Source organism: Microcebus murinus, chromosome 5 (genome assembly GCF_040939455.1).
Source record: "Microcebus murinus isolate Inina chromosome 5, M.murinus_Inina_mat1.0, whole genome shotgun sequence".
Taxonomy (NCBI): Eukaryota; Metazoa; Chordata; class Mammalia; order Primates; family Cheirogaleidae; genus Microcebus; species Microcebus murinus.
In genome coordinates this window covers 13,568,089-13,587,438 of record NC_134108.1, presented here as the reverse complement: position 1 = coordinate 13,587,438, position 19,350 = coordinate 13,568,089, and the positions used below count along the sequence as shown (strand labels likewise).

At 37.2% G+C, this 19,350-nt stretch overlaps 1 protein-coding gene and 1 pseudogene across 6 annotated transcripts in view; one reads left to right on the top strand and one right to left on the bottom strand.

The window, feature by feature from the left end:
* Positions 1-19,350, bottom strand: part of SYNE1 (spectrin repeat containing nuclear envelope protein 1) — a 438,352-nt gene that overhangs the window by 100,454 nt on the left and 318,548 nt on the right. For all 6 annotated transcript variants that reach the window (XM_076002855.1, XM_076002857.1, XM_020287266.2 and 3 more), the window contains 7 exons: positions 17,086-17,217; positions 16,696-16,851; positions 15,543-15,752; positions 9,739-9,840; positions 5,591-5,710; positions 3,305-3,505; positions 1,178-1,351 (listed from right to left, as the gene is read on the bottom strand). In XM_076002855.1, the coding sequence (XP_075858970.1) occupies positions 1,178-1,351; positions 3,305-3,505; positions 5,591-5,710; positions 9,739-9,840; positions 15,543-15,752; positions 16,696-16,851; positions 17,086-17,217 (1,095 nt within the window). The remainder of the gene's footprint in view (positions 1-1,177; positions 1,352-3,304; positions 3,506-5,590; positions 5,711-9,738; positions 9,841-15,542; positions 15,753-16,695; positions 16,852-17,085; positions 17,218-19,350) is intronic.
* LOC105862102 (large ribosomal subunit protein eL33 pseudogene) lies at positions 12,063-12,489 on the top strand (annotated as a pseudogene).

Here is a 19,350-nt window from a genome sequence, read left to right as displayed (position 1 = left end):
GATGATATGAGCAATGGGGAGTGGCAGCAAATGCAGATGAAGCTTTGCTCGCTCACTGGCTGCTCACCCACTGTGTGTGGCCCAGTTCCTAACAGGCCAGGGACAGGTACTGGTCTGTGGCCCAAGGGTTGGGGACCACGGCTTTAAAGCACTGTGAATGGGCTTTGGCACCTGCAACTAACTGGCTGTATGATCATGGGTAAGTTACTAAGCTTCTCTGAACTTCATTTTCCACATGTTAAAATGGGGATATCAATAGCTATTTTCTCCACGATGAGGATTAAATGGAATAACGTATGCAGTGTAGCTGGTATCTGGTATGCATGGTTTTGTTCTTTTTAGCACAGTAAGAATTTAAGTCAAAGGGATGGGCGTGTTTGCTTTCCACATAACGTTTCGTTACATTTGCAAATAAAAGTTCAAATAAGACACAGACATTTATAAATATGAGTATATAATCTGTATATTCTATCAAAGAAAAATATCATATCACTAATTCCTAAATTCAGATTTTTATTTTATTTAAAACTGGGAAAAACTAGTGGCAGCTTGGTTAATGCTGAAGGAATGGCTGATAGGACAATGAGTGTGACTGAAGGAGAGTGACTAAACAAATGAGAGAATGAAATGTCAGTCTCCTTTCACGACAGCAGATTAAGACCTGTAACCAAGGTAAATGCTACAAATTGCTTCAATAATATGAACCCAGACTTTCTGGTTTCAATCCAGCATTCCTAGTCTGATACTAAACGGATCCTTCATATTCTGTTTCCAGAGCACAAGGCCTTGGATCCAGGTGGCTGCCTTCTGACTTCTAGACCCCAGTGTAGGTCGTGACCACGAGAGCAACTGCAATCAGGACAGAGCCAGGGATATATTTGTACATTTTTAAAAATACTCTTAACTAGGCTATTGGACTGACTATGGAAACGCCAGATACCTTCATGCACAGTCTGAAGTCAGTGTTCACGTAGCTGGTTCGCTACATGGCACAGATATTTCTGCATGTGAACAGGAAATGCAAGGCAGGCAAGGCGGCACACAACCATAGGAAAGGCACAATCCTGAGCCCCAGAGCACAGCTAGTTCTGGGCTTATGAGAGGCAAACTGAATGAGTAAACACACTCAGCGTTAAAGGTCTACTTTGCAGCAGAGATGCTACATCAGTGGTCTCACCTCTAGAACGTACTCCAGCTCCACGCCCCTCTTGTGGGCCTGTTTCAGTACCGTGGAAGCCTGAGCCATCAGTTCGGTGTGGAATTGGGTTTCCTTAGGGACTGCAAAGCTGATGATCTTCCTGAAGAGTGTTTCAGTCAAGATCATGTGAGACTCCAGGCCCTGAAAGTACTCCTGTAATTTTTCAGGTAGAAAGAAGTCAGCAACTCATCCATTGACTGCCTTATGATCAAAGTCGCTTCAACTGTCAAAGCTGACAGAACTCAGTTAATATACAAGTGACATCCCCGCTCACCTCCCCCTTAGTCCAGACACTGGTCACGTCCTGCAGAGACGGGGATCTAGGCTTTCAGCTGGCCTGTCTTGTCTCCCTACTCAAATGCATCCTACACCCTGCTGTGCTGCAGACACACTGTCCCCAAAACAAAGCTCTTCACATGTGTCAGCTGCGGAAAAAACTCCTCTGCCCTCTTAATGCCTCCTGCATGTAGATTCTGGCCTCCTTCCTGTCCTGGCACGGTCTCCCACTAACTCCACCGCACACTTGCCCCCGTGTCCTCACACCCATCAGCTCCCACTCGCCCATCGTTGGCCTCTGCTCGGACTGCTCTTCTTGAGATGTTCTCACCTGACATCTTCAATGACTTTCCCTCCTCTGGCTGGGTTTGAGCAATACTTCCTGAATTTCCAGAGGGTGTGCTGTGCTTAATGCTTGGCTGATTGGTATTAAATAGTTTTTATTTTCCTTGTAATATACCTACAGAGAACAGAACTGTAGGCCTTGCACCAGCCTACAAATGTTATTGAAATGTTACTTTTTTTGTGTAATAGACCCTGGAGGGTGGAGGTAGAGCTTATCCCATTTCTTGTTCCTAGCCCCATGATAGATATAAGAACCGGAAACTGATAATAACAGCTAACATTAATTGAGTCTTACTATTTGCTGGGCATGCCATAAACACATTACCTGACTCATTTCCTCTTTATAACCACTCTATAACTCTATGCAATAGGTAGTTTATTTCCTATCTTATAGAGGAGACCACTGAGCCACCCACTCTATGTAGCTTGCCCAAGGTCACACATGCTAGCAGTGGCAGAACTGGGGTTTGAATCTGGGCACATGCTTCTGTCAGTGCTACCCACCAATACTGCCGAACTTTCCTGCAGAAAATGATCTGGTCAGTAGAAGCCAGAATCATCATTTTTAACTCACGATTTTTAACTCACGATTATCGTATATAGAATCTTCAAGTTGGGAGAGACCTTGAAGTTCAACTGCTCCAACAATCAATGAAAGCTGAGATTCCTTTAACAAGCCCATCTCCCCTGAAAGCCTTGGCTAGACGTCTCATGGCTAGGAGGGCTGTCTGTTCAATGGCAGCCTACTCACTTTAGAATTCGTCTTCTATTGAGCTTTATCTCTCTGTTATTTATACTCATTGATCCTAGCTTCCCCTCTGGAATAACTCAGAATGATCTTTTATTGCTATAGTCAACAATTTGAGAAAGACCAGCTGTGAACTTTAAAGCAATGTTTTCAAAGCCAAATGATAAGGCTTTAATAAATCATAAAGTTTTGGGAAAAAAGCTCTGGGAAAAAATACAGAGAAGTATAATTTCAAATAGAAAGAAAAAAAAATTCACCTTTGTAAGCCACCAGAAAGCTACACAGTGGTAGAAGATTTAACCTTCTATAACCCAATAGGATTTTTTCAGTTTTCTTACAGGAAATTCCCAAAGAGTGGGAGGCTGAGTTTCTGGACTGGCAAAACTGCTCCTTCCATAATCACTGCTAATAATTCAAGGGCTGTTTCTGTGTGTGTGTGTGTGTGTGCATGTGTGTGTGTGTGTGTGTAACTGGTGAGGCTGGTTTTCTGTTTTAATTTATAAAATTATGGAAATATATCCTCTATAATTTCTATGTGCTATTGAATGCCAGTGGGTGTGACTACACATTAGTTGACTGTTTTAAAGGATAATCTATACAAGGAAGACTCACAAAAGAATAAAATATTAAGTATTACTAAATATATATATATATATATGTATGTATGTATGTATGTATCTGGGCTTGAGAACATGCTTTCACAATTGTGTTTTCTTTCTCTCTCTCTCTTTTTTTACCTTATGTTTGTCAAGTAGTTGTTGGATTTCCTCTTTGGAAGACACGATGATTTTCTGGTCTCCTGCCATCTTCTCCTGACCAGTTTCCAGCAGGTCAGCCAGATCCTGCAGGGCCCTTTCATACTGACTCCTGAGTGTGAGGTTCTGGTTCAGGCCACTGCGCCGGGAGCCAATGATCATCATCAGCTCGTCGTACATGTCCTGAGGAACAGAGACAGCGACACTCACCCTCGATTCAAATTCTGGCACCTGTCTAAAAGCTTGTTAACCTTCCAGGACCGTGACCCAACGAAGAAAGCTCCTCCAGGGAGGTGACCTATGAGAATCCTCTGCCTACAGGTCATCTGCCTGTTGTTCTTAAGACATTTACTTTGAAAACTTCTTTCAAAGAAGATAAGCTTTGGACCTCTATTCCCATGCCTATATATTTTACATGATTGCAGCTGTACAATGTTTTGATATCCGGTAGTTCAAGGTCTCTCATTAATCTTGTTCAGTATTCTTATCTTTTATTCTTTTACAATTTATTTCATTTTTAATTGACAAACAATAGAGTATAACAGAGAAAGTGAAAAAAAAAGAACTATATTCATAAGAATTTAAAGTACGGAGTCATCGGGGGAAAGGACAAAATAAATATTCAATAAGTATAATGTGAAAACAATTCAGTGATTTGGAGAAAAGTAAAGTTAGAGTCTTATCTCATGCCATATACCAAGAAGAAATTTAGATTGATTAAAAAATAAAAAATGTAAATAAAGAAAAAAGAAAAGTTAAAAATCTAAAAGGAAATAAAAATGTGTCTACAAAAAATAAGCTTAGTATTTTAAGATTTCAAAGGATATGCAAAGTGTTTCCTAAAAACGATATATGAGGTAGTTTTGAAAACTATCTTCTCATGATATCAATAGTTTATGATGAGATGTGGGGTTAAAATATTAAAAAATTATCCATGTGGCTGAGAGAGTTGTCATAGAAAATGCAATCTCAACTTTTATAGCATTCTCAACGTTTATATAATTTTAGAGTAATTGAGCACAGTATTCTTAATATTTTTTTCTGCTAAATAACAATCGATTTGAAAGTACGCCTCAAACAAAGAGCTAGAGAAATAGGAGAATTTGATGTGAGTAGAAAGCCTTTAAGACTTAAGAAGGCAATGTTTTTGCCAAATGTGGTGGGGTAAATAACTATTTAAACTGGAAAGACATTTTAAGAGATGATGACACACCAAACACAAAATTTATTTGAGGCATATGGACCTGATTAATGCATGATATTAAGGCTTAGCAGGCCAAAATGGTTCAGTCTGGAAAAGTTCAACTTTAATGCCTATTTACAGCTATGAAATTTGACTCTTACACCTGATGCTTAAGTGCTCTTGGAAAAGCATCTACCAAGGTACAAAGTGGGGGTGGTGGACTGATGACATTATGAACTATTACATAAAAGAATGAGATAGTTGCTGGACTCGTGCTACTAATCCACAGTAGTTCTGCAATATGGCACAGAGATAAACTCTAATGTGTGTGTGTGTGTGTGTGTGTGTGACTGTAGATAGTTGTACACAATTTTTTTTTAATATGATAAAACTGTGTTGCCTATCAGATGCTAAATTTTGCTGGTTGAATATCTCAGTATCTTTCTGCCACTCCAATATCAGATTCTTGTTAAGTGTCAGATCTAGGAAAGCAAATTAACCCAAAGTGTTATTCTCTATTCCCGAAGGATGCCAAGAAGCCTGTTTAAATTTCAATTATCTTCTAGTTTAATTTTTGTCACTGTTGTTCTAGAATTGAAACAATGTCTCTAACCCATTCAAACATGTATGGAAGATAAACCATAGTTTTTGAACATCTTAAAGAAAATACTTTCTAAGAAGTATTACCTTGAATGTTTATTTTCCTAAATAGTTTTTGGAGAGATAATGTAATACAGGGTAGGTATCCCTCTCTTAGGTAGGATTGACAATTATAATATTTTCTATGGTAGAAAATAATATGGTACAATTAAACTATACCACAGTATTTAACTATCAGAATAATAACAAAGTAAATTTAGTCAGAAAAAAATATTACTCTTGGAAGCATGAAAACATGACTCATTTTATTGTACTAAATATGTTGAAAGTTTCAGAAAAAATTTTCTAAGTTACTTGAAAGAAAGAGTAGGACCTAAATGACATGAATTTTATAAAGAAAGCCAAGACAATAGAGAAAATAACTTTTCTTGACTTCGAGTTCGGATGTACCACTGCAGCTGAATACTTCTGGTTAGAGACTGTACCTGCAGTTTGGAGAGTTCCTGCATGGAAGGCTGCTCGATTTGTAACTTGTCACCACGCCTTTTTAATTCAATGATCCCTGCATCCAATTCCTTTAGTCCCTCTTCAGCTTGTTGTATTGCCTATGGAAGATTTATGACATTTCATTAAAACTCCCGGGAACGATTTCCCCACAGAAAATGTGACTGCTGCATCTCTTTATGTATTCCTACTGCCTCCACATAGAACCTTTTCAATACATACAAAAGGAGTCACTTTAATAAAACATAAAAAAAATGCTAAGATATTATATAGAAAAAGAGAAAGCAGCCCTTTATCATACTACAGATTAGTTGCCTTAAAGGTAAGGAGTTAGGTAGGTGGGACTTAGCATAGAGAGTTGGGAGAAGGATCGCCTCCTTAAAAAAAAAAATAGAGTCTGTGATTAGCAACCCTTAGCAAAGAAGCATGACTGAAGACACAGTTAGAAAAAAGGTATTTTCCTGAGCTTTTCTAGGGAACCATGTTCTGGTGTCTTGAAATGTAGCTGTGAGCATCTTTGAAGAAGATTCAATGAGGCAACAAGCAAATATGTTACAGCATGGTCAAGGAATGCCTGCCCATAGCTGTGAAGTGGAAAGTCAGCCTTATTGCTAAGCCTTGCCTTCCGAGCGTGAGGTCTGTAGAAGCAGAATCTCATTCTGGCTTTCAAGGAGCTGATGGTTAGGAAACCAGAGTAAACAGAAGAAAACAAAGCAAGGCTGAGTACAATTAAGTACTAACCCTGATAATGCAACTCATCCCCCTTAGTGGGACCATGAATCCTGGAGCAGTCTAAGTAGGCTTTTGGAAGAAGGGCAAGCTCAGTTGCCCTGGAAGGATGACAAGAACATAGACTCCAGATGGCAGATGAAACATACGTGTCCAGTTTTCTCACTTTTGAAACCCTCTACAACCAGAGCAAATACTGTTTGCTGGTTTTTTGTTACTTTTTTCCTCCATAAATCTACAAGGACATGAAACCAAGAAAGAATACAATGCCAACAAAATTGCAGAAGTTGGAGATCAGAAGGATACATGATATTTGACTTACGAAATCTAAGGAAGCTGGATGCTAAGCTAGCAGAGGATCTACACCACCAAATTTAGAGCAACAGAACTCTCTGGAACTCTGGGTGAAGTGGGATGGGGTATGAAGTTAGGAAGGTTAGAGCAAAGCTGCCCAAAGAGTAGTTAAGTCCCCATATCCCTGTCCTCATTGTCCTCATTCCATATTGTCCCTTTCTTTCCCTGCTGAAGGACTGAAAATTTGTTTTCTGGAGAAGATAAGTAGCTCCCAACACTGCCATGGGCTTGAGTGCTTGCCTGAAAACAGGGGAAGTAAGTGGATGCCCACTGAATGCTGACTATGGGGCCCCTGAGTCTTCTCTCCCTGAAGAAGTGCTACAGCTAGACCTCTACTCTCCAGATAGGAGGAGGAAAAATATCTGAAAAGACTAACAGGCCTGACAATTTGACACAAGGATTCTCTAACAAATGGTCCACACAGGCCACCCTGCAGTAAACCCTGAAATTGTCAAGGTCCATTCACACAGGAAGTTCTCTTTCAGTATTCCTAAACATGGACAGATAACAAAGGACTTCAGTACACCTGTCAGTAACATGAAAGGGATGAACACAAGCAAATAAACAAAAGCAACTTAGAGGGAAACAGATTATATAGGAAAAATAAAACTTCAATTAAAAATCATTAATATACCCAAAAAGATTATAAAAGATAATGCATTCATTAAAAAAAGAACAAAATACTATAAAAAGGGATCATTCAGAGAACTAAAATGAGCTCTGGGGGAATTAAACACATGAGAACAGAAATGCCGGACTCAGAAAAGCCTTGAGTTGAAATCGAGGCAGTCTCCCAGAAAGTGGAGCAAAAAGACAAAGAGAGAAAGGTCTCTTGATAAGAACATTAGAGGACTTGGACCAGAATAGCCAATATCTGATTAATAGGAGTTCTCCAGAATGGGAGACAGAGAAAATGGAGGAATGAAAAATACTAAATAGATCAGCAGAAAATTTTCAAAAATGGAAAGATGAGAGTGGCCAAATCGAAAGATCCCATTGTGCTCCCAGCCCAGTGGATAGAAACAGACCCTCCCCAAGGCATGTGATTGTGAAATTTCAGAACACTAGAGAACTTTGAGAATTTAAACTGTTTTTTAGTTTCTTCAAGCCAAAACTGGAAGCTAGAAAATAGAGTAAAAGTCTCCAAACTCTGCAAGAATTGATTTCCCACCTGGAAGTCTACAAAGAGCCAAGCTATCAAAAAAGCATGGCATAAAAACATTTTCAGACACACATCTCAAAAAATGCAGCTACATTCTCCCTTTCTTAGAAAGGATATGCACTAGCCAAGCAAGGACCCAATGTATTAAAGAGAAAGACTTGGGGCTCAGAAAAGAGAAGATCCAACAAAGGAAGAAATGAAGGGATTCTTAGGATCGTGGTGGAAAGAGATCCTAGGAAGACCACTGTGCACAAGGCTTCTGACACAACAGGTCTGTTCTAGACTGAGACAACATATCTCAAGAGAGAAACATAGTGAGTGAGGGGTGTCACCCCCTACTATTATTGCCATTTCAATCCCAGTTGGGTATGGGTGGGATTAGCACATTCATTAGTTGCTTTCCATTATTCAAAGAAAAATCTAATTATTTATATGTGACATTTTTTGGAATCACATACATTATAACACCCTCCCCCCCAAAAAAGGTTCTTTCACGTGGAAGATATGACATCAAAAATCATCTTTAATTAGGAGGAAATGAGGAATCTCTTTAAAAAGCAGATGAAATTATAGTCAAGAAAGATGGCATTCATGTATAATTTTGCAAACTATTTGAGGTGACTCTCCCTCTCTCTTTTACACATACATAATACATAAACACACACACACACACACACACACACACCCCAGGTGATCTCTATTTCAGGCAATTCTCTACAGTCTACTCATAGGTCCCTTAGGGGCCCAATGAAATTAGATTAAGAAATTCTATTAAAACACATACTTTCCATAGTTACTTAGCTTATGAAACAGGAAATATTCTACCATCCCTCCAGTTTCTTCGCTCCTCGTTTTCACTGCCATTATGCTAGTTCAAGTTCATTCATTATCACACAGTGCAGCTACATGACACCTCATAATGGATCTCGTTTCCTGACCCTGGTGCTGTCAGGTGAAACCCAGAAGCAGGATGCGGAACTGAGATTCATTCCTGTCCCCACACATCCCCAGTGACATTCCACAGCCCGGGATCTCCAACACGAGTCTAAGTACCCAAAAGTGCACAAGATGATCTATCAGGATGAAATACTACATTTTGTATTTATATTCAGCCTCATTCGTTTTTAATTGTCATTTGTTTGCATGTTTTATGAGATAACATACTATTAACACTTACTTGTAATTTATAAATAAGTAAAAATACATACATTTGTGGTGTGTGCTTATTTCTTTTTTTAGCCAGTGTGGTAGGCAATCAAAAAAGTGTGGAGACCAAGCTCTCTGACACTCAACAGGCCCTAGAAACTGCTGAAAATTTACACATCCAATCTTATTTTCCCTCAATCACTCTCATTCATTCTAAATCCAGCTAAATAGGATCACCTACGGTTCTTTGTAAGTGGTCAGAATTTTCTAACACTTATGCTTTGTTCTTGCTGCTCTCTTTATCTTAAGACCTTTCTTCCCAGTTGCTGTGTGTCCATACTTCCAAGATCAGTTCAGATCTCCCTCTATAAAGGCTTCCCTGGTCATCCCCTCCTGGAAGCAAGCCCACCCCTTCTGAATGTCTACGGTGCTCTGTACCTCTCCCAGGACAGTCTGACTTTCTGCCCTCTGTTATTGCGGTTCATGTGTAATCTCATCATTAGGTGGCAAACTCCTTCAGGGCAGCATCTGCCGCAGATACCTTTTCCTATCTCACATTTCCTAATTCTGTGAATGCCACCTGGCGTGTTATTCAAACCACGTACTCGAAATCAAAAATATGACAAACAAAAATGCTATAGTAAGCCATTAATCTTTCATAAAATATTTAGAATGTCATAGTACATCATATCTCCTCTATGCACTTGCTGTTGTAGGAAAAGGCAGCTCTGGAAATACCTCTATTTGTTCTGCCACAGGCTGGTCAAACACATTTGCCAGTTTCTGCAGAATGATGTATTTGCTGTCAGCCAGTGATGTAAATAGCACTTTCAGATCATTCTGAGGAGGAAAGCAACAGGAAGAATTAACATGTGTACCAGGGAATTCAAAATACTTGTAAAGATAACACAGATTCTTAAAAATAATACATAGGCATAGAAAGTTAGTTTCCAGGATAAATAATACTGTGCTATGGGAAAGTGAAAGGAGCAGGTTACAATTTACTTAGATGCTAAGATTGACTTTTGAAGACTTTGCTACCCAAAGTGTCTTCTACATAATACAAATGGAGATAAAGTACACAAGTAAAAGACAATATTGGTCATCCTAATCTTGCTATATCTGAAATAAATGGACACATTCAAACATCATAGCAGAAATATTATGCTAATGAATTGTATTTAGGAAAACAAACTATAAGTGTTACCCTGACTTGGAAAATAATATGATTCTTAAGAATAATATGATTCCCTCTTTCCCCTTTCCTCCCTTCCCTCCCTCTGTTTCTTCTCCTATTTTCAAAGAATTTGCACAAGCTTATAAAAAGCCATTTAGAAGTTTAGAAAATAAACACTGTTCATGATGACCAAAGACATATGAAGAGACAACACAAAAAAGATCTTAGCTAAGTATTTGTTCATAAACTCATTTAAGTGTCCAAATATACTTATACTGAGGGAGACTGATACAAAAAAGAAGATAACTTATCAGAATTTTGGTACTCAATTCCAAAAAGAATAAAAAGCTGGAATAATACTTAAATTATAAAAAATTTAATTCCCCCCCTGAAATAACAGCAAATAAGCTCTATTTATTAATAATTAGAAAATATATAGATGGGCTGGTTGTTCATCAGAAGTTGAAGCTCATCTTCTTTGCTGGGAGCTGACCATGACAAATTCTGACTGCCTTATGGGGAGAGTGATAATCATGCAAAGGGAGAAAAACAAATCCTTATGGGATGTATGAAGGCATCATAAAGCAAATGCAAGGCTAAAAAGCAAAATAACAGGTGAATTATGCAGTAAAAAAAAAAAAAAACAATGAAAATATAGTTCTGACAATGAGAACTAGGATAACTGTCATTAACCAAAATGCAAACTAATCTGCAAGCCTGGTGGCCAGCCAATTAAATAAGAAATTATAATAACAACACTGGAAAAATGATGCCAGAAACAAGAGTTCTATACATGAGCAATGATCATGTTTGTATCATTCAACTGCCTTCATAGGGAGTTCATACGGGGCATGAGAACTATCACACATCCATCTGTTTGTAAGCTTGGCAAAAGATGTTTCCCATTCATTTGAACAGATTCAAAAGAAATAAAATCTCCATTATCTGCATATATTTATAACATTAGTTTAATTAATCTAAATGAGTAGATAAAAATAACATAACGTGGGCTAGAAATGAAGAATGTGTATTTCCTGTACATCATCTTTTTTTTTTTTTTTTTTTTTTGAGATAGACTCTCACTCTGTCACCCTGGGTAGAATGCAGTGGCATCAGCCCAGCTCACAGCAACCTCCAACTTCTGGACTCAAGTAATCTTCCTACCTCCGGAGTAGCTGGAACTACAGGTGCACGCCACTATCCCTGGCTAATTTTTCTATTTTTAATAGAGACGGGTCTCCTCTCGCTCACGCTGATCTTAAACGCCTAAGCTCAAGCGATCCTCCTACCTCAGCCTCCCAGAGTGCTAGGAGAGCTACCATGTCCAGCCCATTTTTATATTTTTAATAGCATATTTTTTCTCTCTTACCTATATTCTACTCAAGATAATAGAAAACAGAATTCACATTCCTAGAAGCCACACTAATAATTGGGAGAGGCTAGCCAGGAAGACAGTAAAGCAGAGAAAATGACTGATTTAAAAGTTACTAAATAAAAGACTTTAAGAGGTGCTAATAATCATATGGAGGTTGACATTTTCTTAAAAATAAAAATCCAAAGGATTTAACAATTTTTTATTACTGTACTTGGGATATGGCCGGGTAATTAAGGTATTTTACATATTATACACAAGAGAGATGCCACAATTTTTTTTTCTTATAGTCACTGGAATTAAGGGGCAAGATTCTAGCTGTTGAGAAATAGATTCATAGAAAGTTTCCAACTTTAAAATCGATTGTGCTGCCCTACTCATCTATTAAAGAATTCTTCTATTCCTTTTCTAATTTTTAAAATAACTTAAAATACTCCGTTACATGTTCAGGAAATTAATTTGGGGTTAAGTCTACGGGTAAAAATATTTAAAAATACAGAACAGTAGCCGCCATCTTGGAGCCTGTGGAGGTCTCCTGGGAACAAGACTTCTAGAAGGCAAATATGTCTGGAAGGCTGTGGTCGAAGGCCATTTTTGCTGGCTATAAGCGCGGTCTCCGGAACCAAAGAGAGCACACAGCTCTCCTTAAAATTGAAGGTGTTTATGCCCGAGATGAAACTGAATTCTATTTGGGCAAGAGATGTGCTTATGTATACAAAGCAAAGAACAACACAGTGACTCCTGGTGGCAAACCAAACAAAACCAGAGTAATCTGGGGAAAAGTAACTCGGGCCCACGGAAACAGTGGCATGGTTCGTGCCAAATTCCGAAGCAACCTTCCTGCTAAGGCCATTGGACACAAAATCCGTGTGATGCTGTATCCCTCAAGAATTTAAACTGATGAAAAGTAAATAAATAAAAGTGGATTTGTATTCTTGTATTTTTTGTTAAGTGGCATAAAAAAACTTAATTGCCCTAAAAAAAAAAAAAAATACAGAGCAGTTGATAATTGACTTCATTGTGATTCCATATATATGATACACATCTATATAACATTTATGCTTCCTTCCAGGTAGTCTTTTGGGTCTGCAATAATGTTAACAGTCTGGCAAAAGCTAATACTCAAAGGTTAAATGCAGAATGAAGACATACCGCTCCAATAGCTATCGAGCACTGAGAGCATACCAGGTGCTTGGTACAAAGTAAAATAAAATGGTTTGTGACTGGACATTTAATTATGTTAACATTGGAACTCTGTCTCTCAATTAAACTGGAACACAAACATTATGAAATGTCAGTTCTTGTTCGTGAGCTGGCCATCAGTAAGTAGAAACTTGTTGGCAGAAGAGAAGTAGAGAATGTGATTTAGAGAGACTTTCACAATTACATGTTCTTCTCTTAGTCCTCTACAACAAAATAAGTTCCAGAGTATTCGTGCCTAGTTCATCTTTTACTGTGACTGGTGATAATTACTAATAAAATTAAAAAGTATTAAAGTACTAAAGACACTAATATAGTAAATACAATCCATAAAGGGGAAATACGCTTCTGAGTGAGGCACACATTTGCACTTTTAACCCACCTCATTCATGGCTGATAGACTAGAATGCTGTTATAAATCCCTGTATTATTTTATGAAAGACAAACTGCAGAGTAATGAAACAAGTTTTCCACAAGTTACACAACTGTCTTCCTCGGATCTTGCATCTTAAACTAAATACCCAAATCATCAACCCCTGCTTTTCTGACCCTAAGAGAAATGCTCTTTCCTCTCTATGTACTACACAACCTAACAGGTATGGATGCAAAAATCCAGTTCAGGTCATCCCTTTAAACCACAGATTTGCACACCCAAATGTCCACTGTGGCCTTCATCAGAGCATCTTAAATTCTCTTCCATATCTTTTGCCATGCATGGTACCACTGGCAACTCAGTCTTGTCCATGGGTCAATGGCCCCCAGATGCTCAAGTCAGAATTCTCTTCCATATCTTTTGCCATGCATGGTACCACTGGCAACTCAGTCTTGTCCATGGGTCAATGGCCCCCAGATGCTCAAGTCAGAATCCCTGGAGTTGCTCTGTCCCCTTTCTCTCATTCCTCATATTCAAACCATCAACAAACATGTCCTCTTGATTGATATAAAGTAACATCTTGAATAGGTCTACTAGTTTCCATTTCCCTTGCTAACACCCCAATACTATAAAAATATAAAAATGTTCTTTCAGTCAAAATCCTGTCTCTATTTCTTAATAGTTGAATAACCTTGGGGAAGAAATTTAACTTTTCTCTTGGTTTCAGATCCTTATATTCTCTCTTATAATACTATTATTAATAGCAACAATAATAACAAAACTTGCTGAGTGCTTACTATGTAACAGACACTGTTCTGATTATTTTACACATCTCAACTCATTTCACCCTTAAACATTCTATGAGGCAATTACTATGGGTCTGATTTAATAGCCAAGGACACTAAGGCTCACAGAAGTTAAGCAGCTAAGGTGATACAGCAGTAAGTGACAAAACCACAATTTGAACTCAAGAGTGTTGGCATCAGAGACCATGTTTTTAATTTTTACTCTTCTAACTTTGCAAATTTAATATTAGAACAATGTTTACCTAATAAGTCTGTTGCAAAGAGTAAAGACAATGACACATGTAAAATTTTTATGAATATAAACATGAATATAACGTGAATATAAATGTTTTTGATAATTTTACCCTGTAGTTTTAAGAATGTAGGCTACTGGAAGCCAGGGGTAATTTATCCCTCCAGATGAACATCTACAAAGTTCCATGTTTCTTGGTTAATGCTGCACTTATATGACACTTTGCAATATTTTTTTTTTACAAATCAAAATTTTATATTAAACTCTTTACCCTAATTATGTGTATCTATTTTATACATCTTCCACCTTTGTTAAAAATAGCATTCAATAAAAGCTTAAGAATTCCCAAAGGGTTTTTTTTCCCTAAGGAATGAACAATCAACACTATGAGTTTGGCAGCAGCTTTTGTATTTATTTCAGAAACTAGTCATGAGAAAAATTTTATAAGCCCACAATTATTTAGTTGGTAACAGAATTATAATATAGGGCTATAAGGCAATAAATCCAAGGAATTAGGATTGAAAAGTTATATATTTTAACACAGGTAGTATGTATACTACAGCCACTTACAAAAACTTTTAGGTATTGGAGTCTATGGTTCTTTTTATATTCTAGCATTTCCTGTATGTCTTTTGGTAACATGTTTTAAACTCTACTATTACCAACTAGATTATAATTATAATGAGCCATAAATTTGACTTTTATTGGTTGAATTTAAAATTCTATGCAGCCCTTTGTTGTTTTAAAATTTTTAAAATTTTTAATTATTATGGGTACACAATAGTATATATTTATCAGGTACATGTGATATTTTGATACAGGCATACAATGTGAATTAATCAAGCCAGGATAATTGGGGAATCCATCACCTCTGGAATTTATCATTTCTTTGTGTTAGGAACATTCCAGTTTCACTCTTTTAGTTCTTTTAAAGTATATCCTAACTTATAGTTGATTATAGCTATTTTGTTGTGTTATCAAACATTGCTGATTCTATCTAACTGTATTTTTGTCTCCATTTACCATCCTCACTTTATCCCTCACTCCCTGCTACCCCTCCCAGCCTTTGTTAACTATCATTCTACTCCATCTCCATGAGATCAGTTGTTTTTAATATTTAGCTCTCACATGAGTGAGAACTGTCTTTCTTTTCAGCCTTTACTCTGATTAGTTAGTTTTCTCAACCTTCCATTTCTAGGAGCATGAAACTTTTAGTTTTCTAACACTTTATTCCAATACCCTTAATTTTCTGCAATGCTCTTGCTCGTCATTATACATTTGGGAAAAAATAGGTTTGCAATATACCTCAATAAAATGCCATATTGCTTATTATTGACTATACCTAGAGAATGGTCAAAATCTTTTGATAATGTCTTACTTACCTGAAAACTTAGTATTTGCTGAAGTCTTTCCTTCATCTGACAACAACGCTGATTCACTACTGAGTCTAGCAAAGACAACCTGCCCAAAAGACAACCCAAAGTATCTTCAATAACATTTCGATTATCGCCATTCTCTGGAAAGGCTTGTGCAAATAAGTTCTTGTTCTTATCCATTTCTTCAGACATTTCCTTAATGTCTTTGGCAAGAGTCTAGGGTTGATAAAAGAAGAGCCTCATTTCAGTGTTTAGATGCATGAATTGATATGCATATCGAGCCATTTCCTCATAGAAAGTCAAATAAATCTCTTATTGCTTAGTAATAATTATACCTAAGGCAAGGGGAACCTCTTTCATATGTACTTTTATACATTTTAGGCAAGTTGCTCTTGAAGAGAGATTTTTCTCAGGAACTCTATTTATATCACTAGTTAATAATAATATACATTAGTTAAAAAATGAGTTTTGTAAATGGTTATTTAAGAATTCGGTACTTTTTTTAGTCTATGTTTCATAAGTGGAAGATGTATGATGTAGAACATTGTTTCTACAGAGAGTTCTCCATTTTTTCCTCCCTTTACATATACAAGATAAAGAATAAAAACATAAAACATAAATATCTTTGAGAGTAATTTATGTTTAAGCCATTCTGTTCTACACGATGCTACATGGAAATACACCCAATTTGTACTTTACTAAAAATTATTTTATGCTTGACATTCTTTATACATAAATTAATTAAATTTTTCTTTTTCTTTTTTTTCTTTTTTTTTTTTTGAGACAGAGTCTCGCTTTGTTGCCCAGGCTAGAGTGCCGTGGCATCAGCCTAGCTCACGGCAACCTCAAACTCCTGGGCTCAAGTGATCCTGCTGCCTCAGCCTCCCGTGTAGCTGGGACTACAGGCATGCACCACCAAGCCTGGCTGAGTTTTTCTATATATATTAGTTGGCCAATTAATTTCTTTCTATTTATAGTAGAGACAGGGGTCTTGCTCTTGCTCAGGCTGGTTTCGAACTTCTGACCTCGAGCAATCCACCCACCTCGGCCTCCCAGAGTGCTAGGATTACAGGCGTGAGCCACCATGCCCAGCCCAATATCAAAATTTTTCAAAGGCTTGCAATGTCACATGTACACGGACAGAAACTGCCAACCTTACCTCTTGGTTATAGAGACAAGTTTCTGCTTCTTCTGGTAAAAGTGCTGTGGCGACAAATAAACGTTCTTCAACATCATCCAACCATGTAGAGGTCGCTGAGACGCCATCATATAACTTCTGTTCCAAGTGTATGCTCTGCCTCTTTGTCCCTCCACCCTGGAAAGCAAACACATACCAAAGGGTGAACCAATTACAGTGTCTTGAGAAATCAAAGAAGAATAGGCTGAGACTCCACGTCTAGTGGCTCTTTGTTTTAGGCCTCATCACTAGTGCTGGGGTCTCAACAGTTCACGTACATGGGTGGAACAACTTTCCAGAAGCTAAGGAAACCAACACAAGCAAGAGAAGACCCCACAAACCAAGACAAGCACCCCGATAGCACAGCCCTACCTGGGATGAAACCTCCTCGAAGGCCTGGTTCAGTCCATCCAGCAAAGATGTAACTGCAGATTTATCTTGGGTCTGCCCGTCCGCTTTGTACAGTGGCACACCCGGCAAGAGCCGATTTGGCCTGCTGTAAAGCTGTGGACAAACAGGGGCAGCTTATTTAAGAGCATATGACCTATGTCCCAGTTTACTAATTTAGAAATATACATTGAAGTAGATGCTGGAAAAATTGTCCCTATGAAAATCTCTTTGGGAGAAATGTAACTTCTACAACACACCATGCCCATTAAACATGGTGGCTAGCTTTAGCAATGGCACTGTTTTCACTGATGGATTAAAAATAAAAGTGGTGGAAAAAAGTGCCTGACAGATAACAAAAATAAGGCTCTGACTCGAGGGGGGAGGGAGGGCATGGGCAACATACGTAACCTTAACACTTGTACCCCCATAATACGCTAAAATAAAAAAAACAAAAAACAAACAAACAAAAAAAACCACTGATATAAAATGAAGAAGAGGGAAATTTATTCTCCCTTCACTACCAGTTTGTGGAAGAAAAAAAAAAAAGAATAAGTTCTAGTATTCTATTACCCCGTAGGGTGGATATAGTTAACAATAATGTGGAATGTTCTCATCACAAAGAAACAATGGATATTTAAGATGATGGATATGCTAATTACCCTGACTTGATCATTACACAGTATATACATGTATTAAATATCATACTGTACCCCATAAATAAGTACAATTATGTGTCAACTAAAAACAAAATAACAGTAACAAAAAATAAAGTCAATAAAATGAAAGCTCAAAGCTGAGATTATAAAACAAGAAAAAAATTAAAAGGTAGCTTGTAAATTTTATGAAATGAATAAAACTAAAACATAAATAAATTAGAAATAGAAAGTATGAGAAGAGACATTGCGGAACATGGAATTACTAGCATAGAGAAAAATCTTCCAATAGTCAGATGAAAAGTGAATGTCAATTACAAAGATCAATGCCTAAAGAGAAGTCAATATACAGGAAAAAGATAAAAGATGATCTAACATAAGAATAGTTGATGTCCCTGAAGCAGAGATATAACAAATGTAACATAAAATAAATTTAAATTATATAAAAAAAATTTCCTAAAATGAATAAAAAAGCAAACCTTAATTCTTACATATATAAAAGAACAGATTGTGTTACAAGAAAAATACGATAACAGAACACTTAACACCATATATAATCTAGATAAGCCACTGAAACTTAAAGAAAAAGAAATAATTCTTCTGGCAGCCAGACAGAAGCCCCCTAAATTAAGGGGAAATATAATAGATTGATCTTATATTTTTCTAAAGTTTCATTCAATGGCAGAAGACAGTAATGAGCACACACACACACACACACACACACTCTTACATATATATAAATTCTGAAAGAACAAAAGCATAACAGAAGAATATTACATACAGCAAAATGTCCATCAAATATACAGGGCAACTAGCTGATATTCTCAGACAAAACAGAACCTGAGTTCTTGAATGAAAGAGTCCTTGACAATGAAATAACAGATATTTAAGAGCTGAATCAAAATTTAGAATTAAAGAGATATGTTAAAAGGACTGGTCATAAGCATGGACGACTTTAAAGATTAAGTTGATTTACAGAATACGGGACTTGGTATAATTGCTGTTCTTTTTAATTGTCACCTTTGTACTTGGCTGCATAATGTGAACTCATTATAATATGTGCATGCAATTTTTCAAAATGAGTACAGTGATTTTCCTCAAAGATAGACTATATTAATTAGAAAATTATTAATCATTTTTTTAAATGCTTGAAATCTTATCATAGCCTTCTTCTCAATTTGTCTTCTCCGTTTTAGCACTACCTATAGTGAAATAATCCATCCAAAACACCAGACCTAGGCTGATCTCCTCATTCTCATTATTAACCTTATCTCCCCTAAACTCTTTTAGGCATACTTACGGTTCCCCAGTAAGAATCACAATATGGCCTAGCATTCAAACTTTTCGATAATGTCTCCAGTCAAACCCAGTCTCCCAAGATTGTTCAAAACACCTCCTCCTCACCTTTCAGGCTGATTACTCACAGTCCTGAAAAGTCACAGGACAATGAGTTGGGTTGGAAACATTCCCTACTGTAGCTGGGATGTCCGCTCCCCAGCATCCCTTTAAAATCTGCTACTTTTAATTCCACACCTCTTACAGTGACTTTCTTCTTTTTAAATTTTTTAACCTCTGTTATCTCTGAATTCCTGCT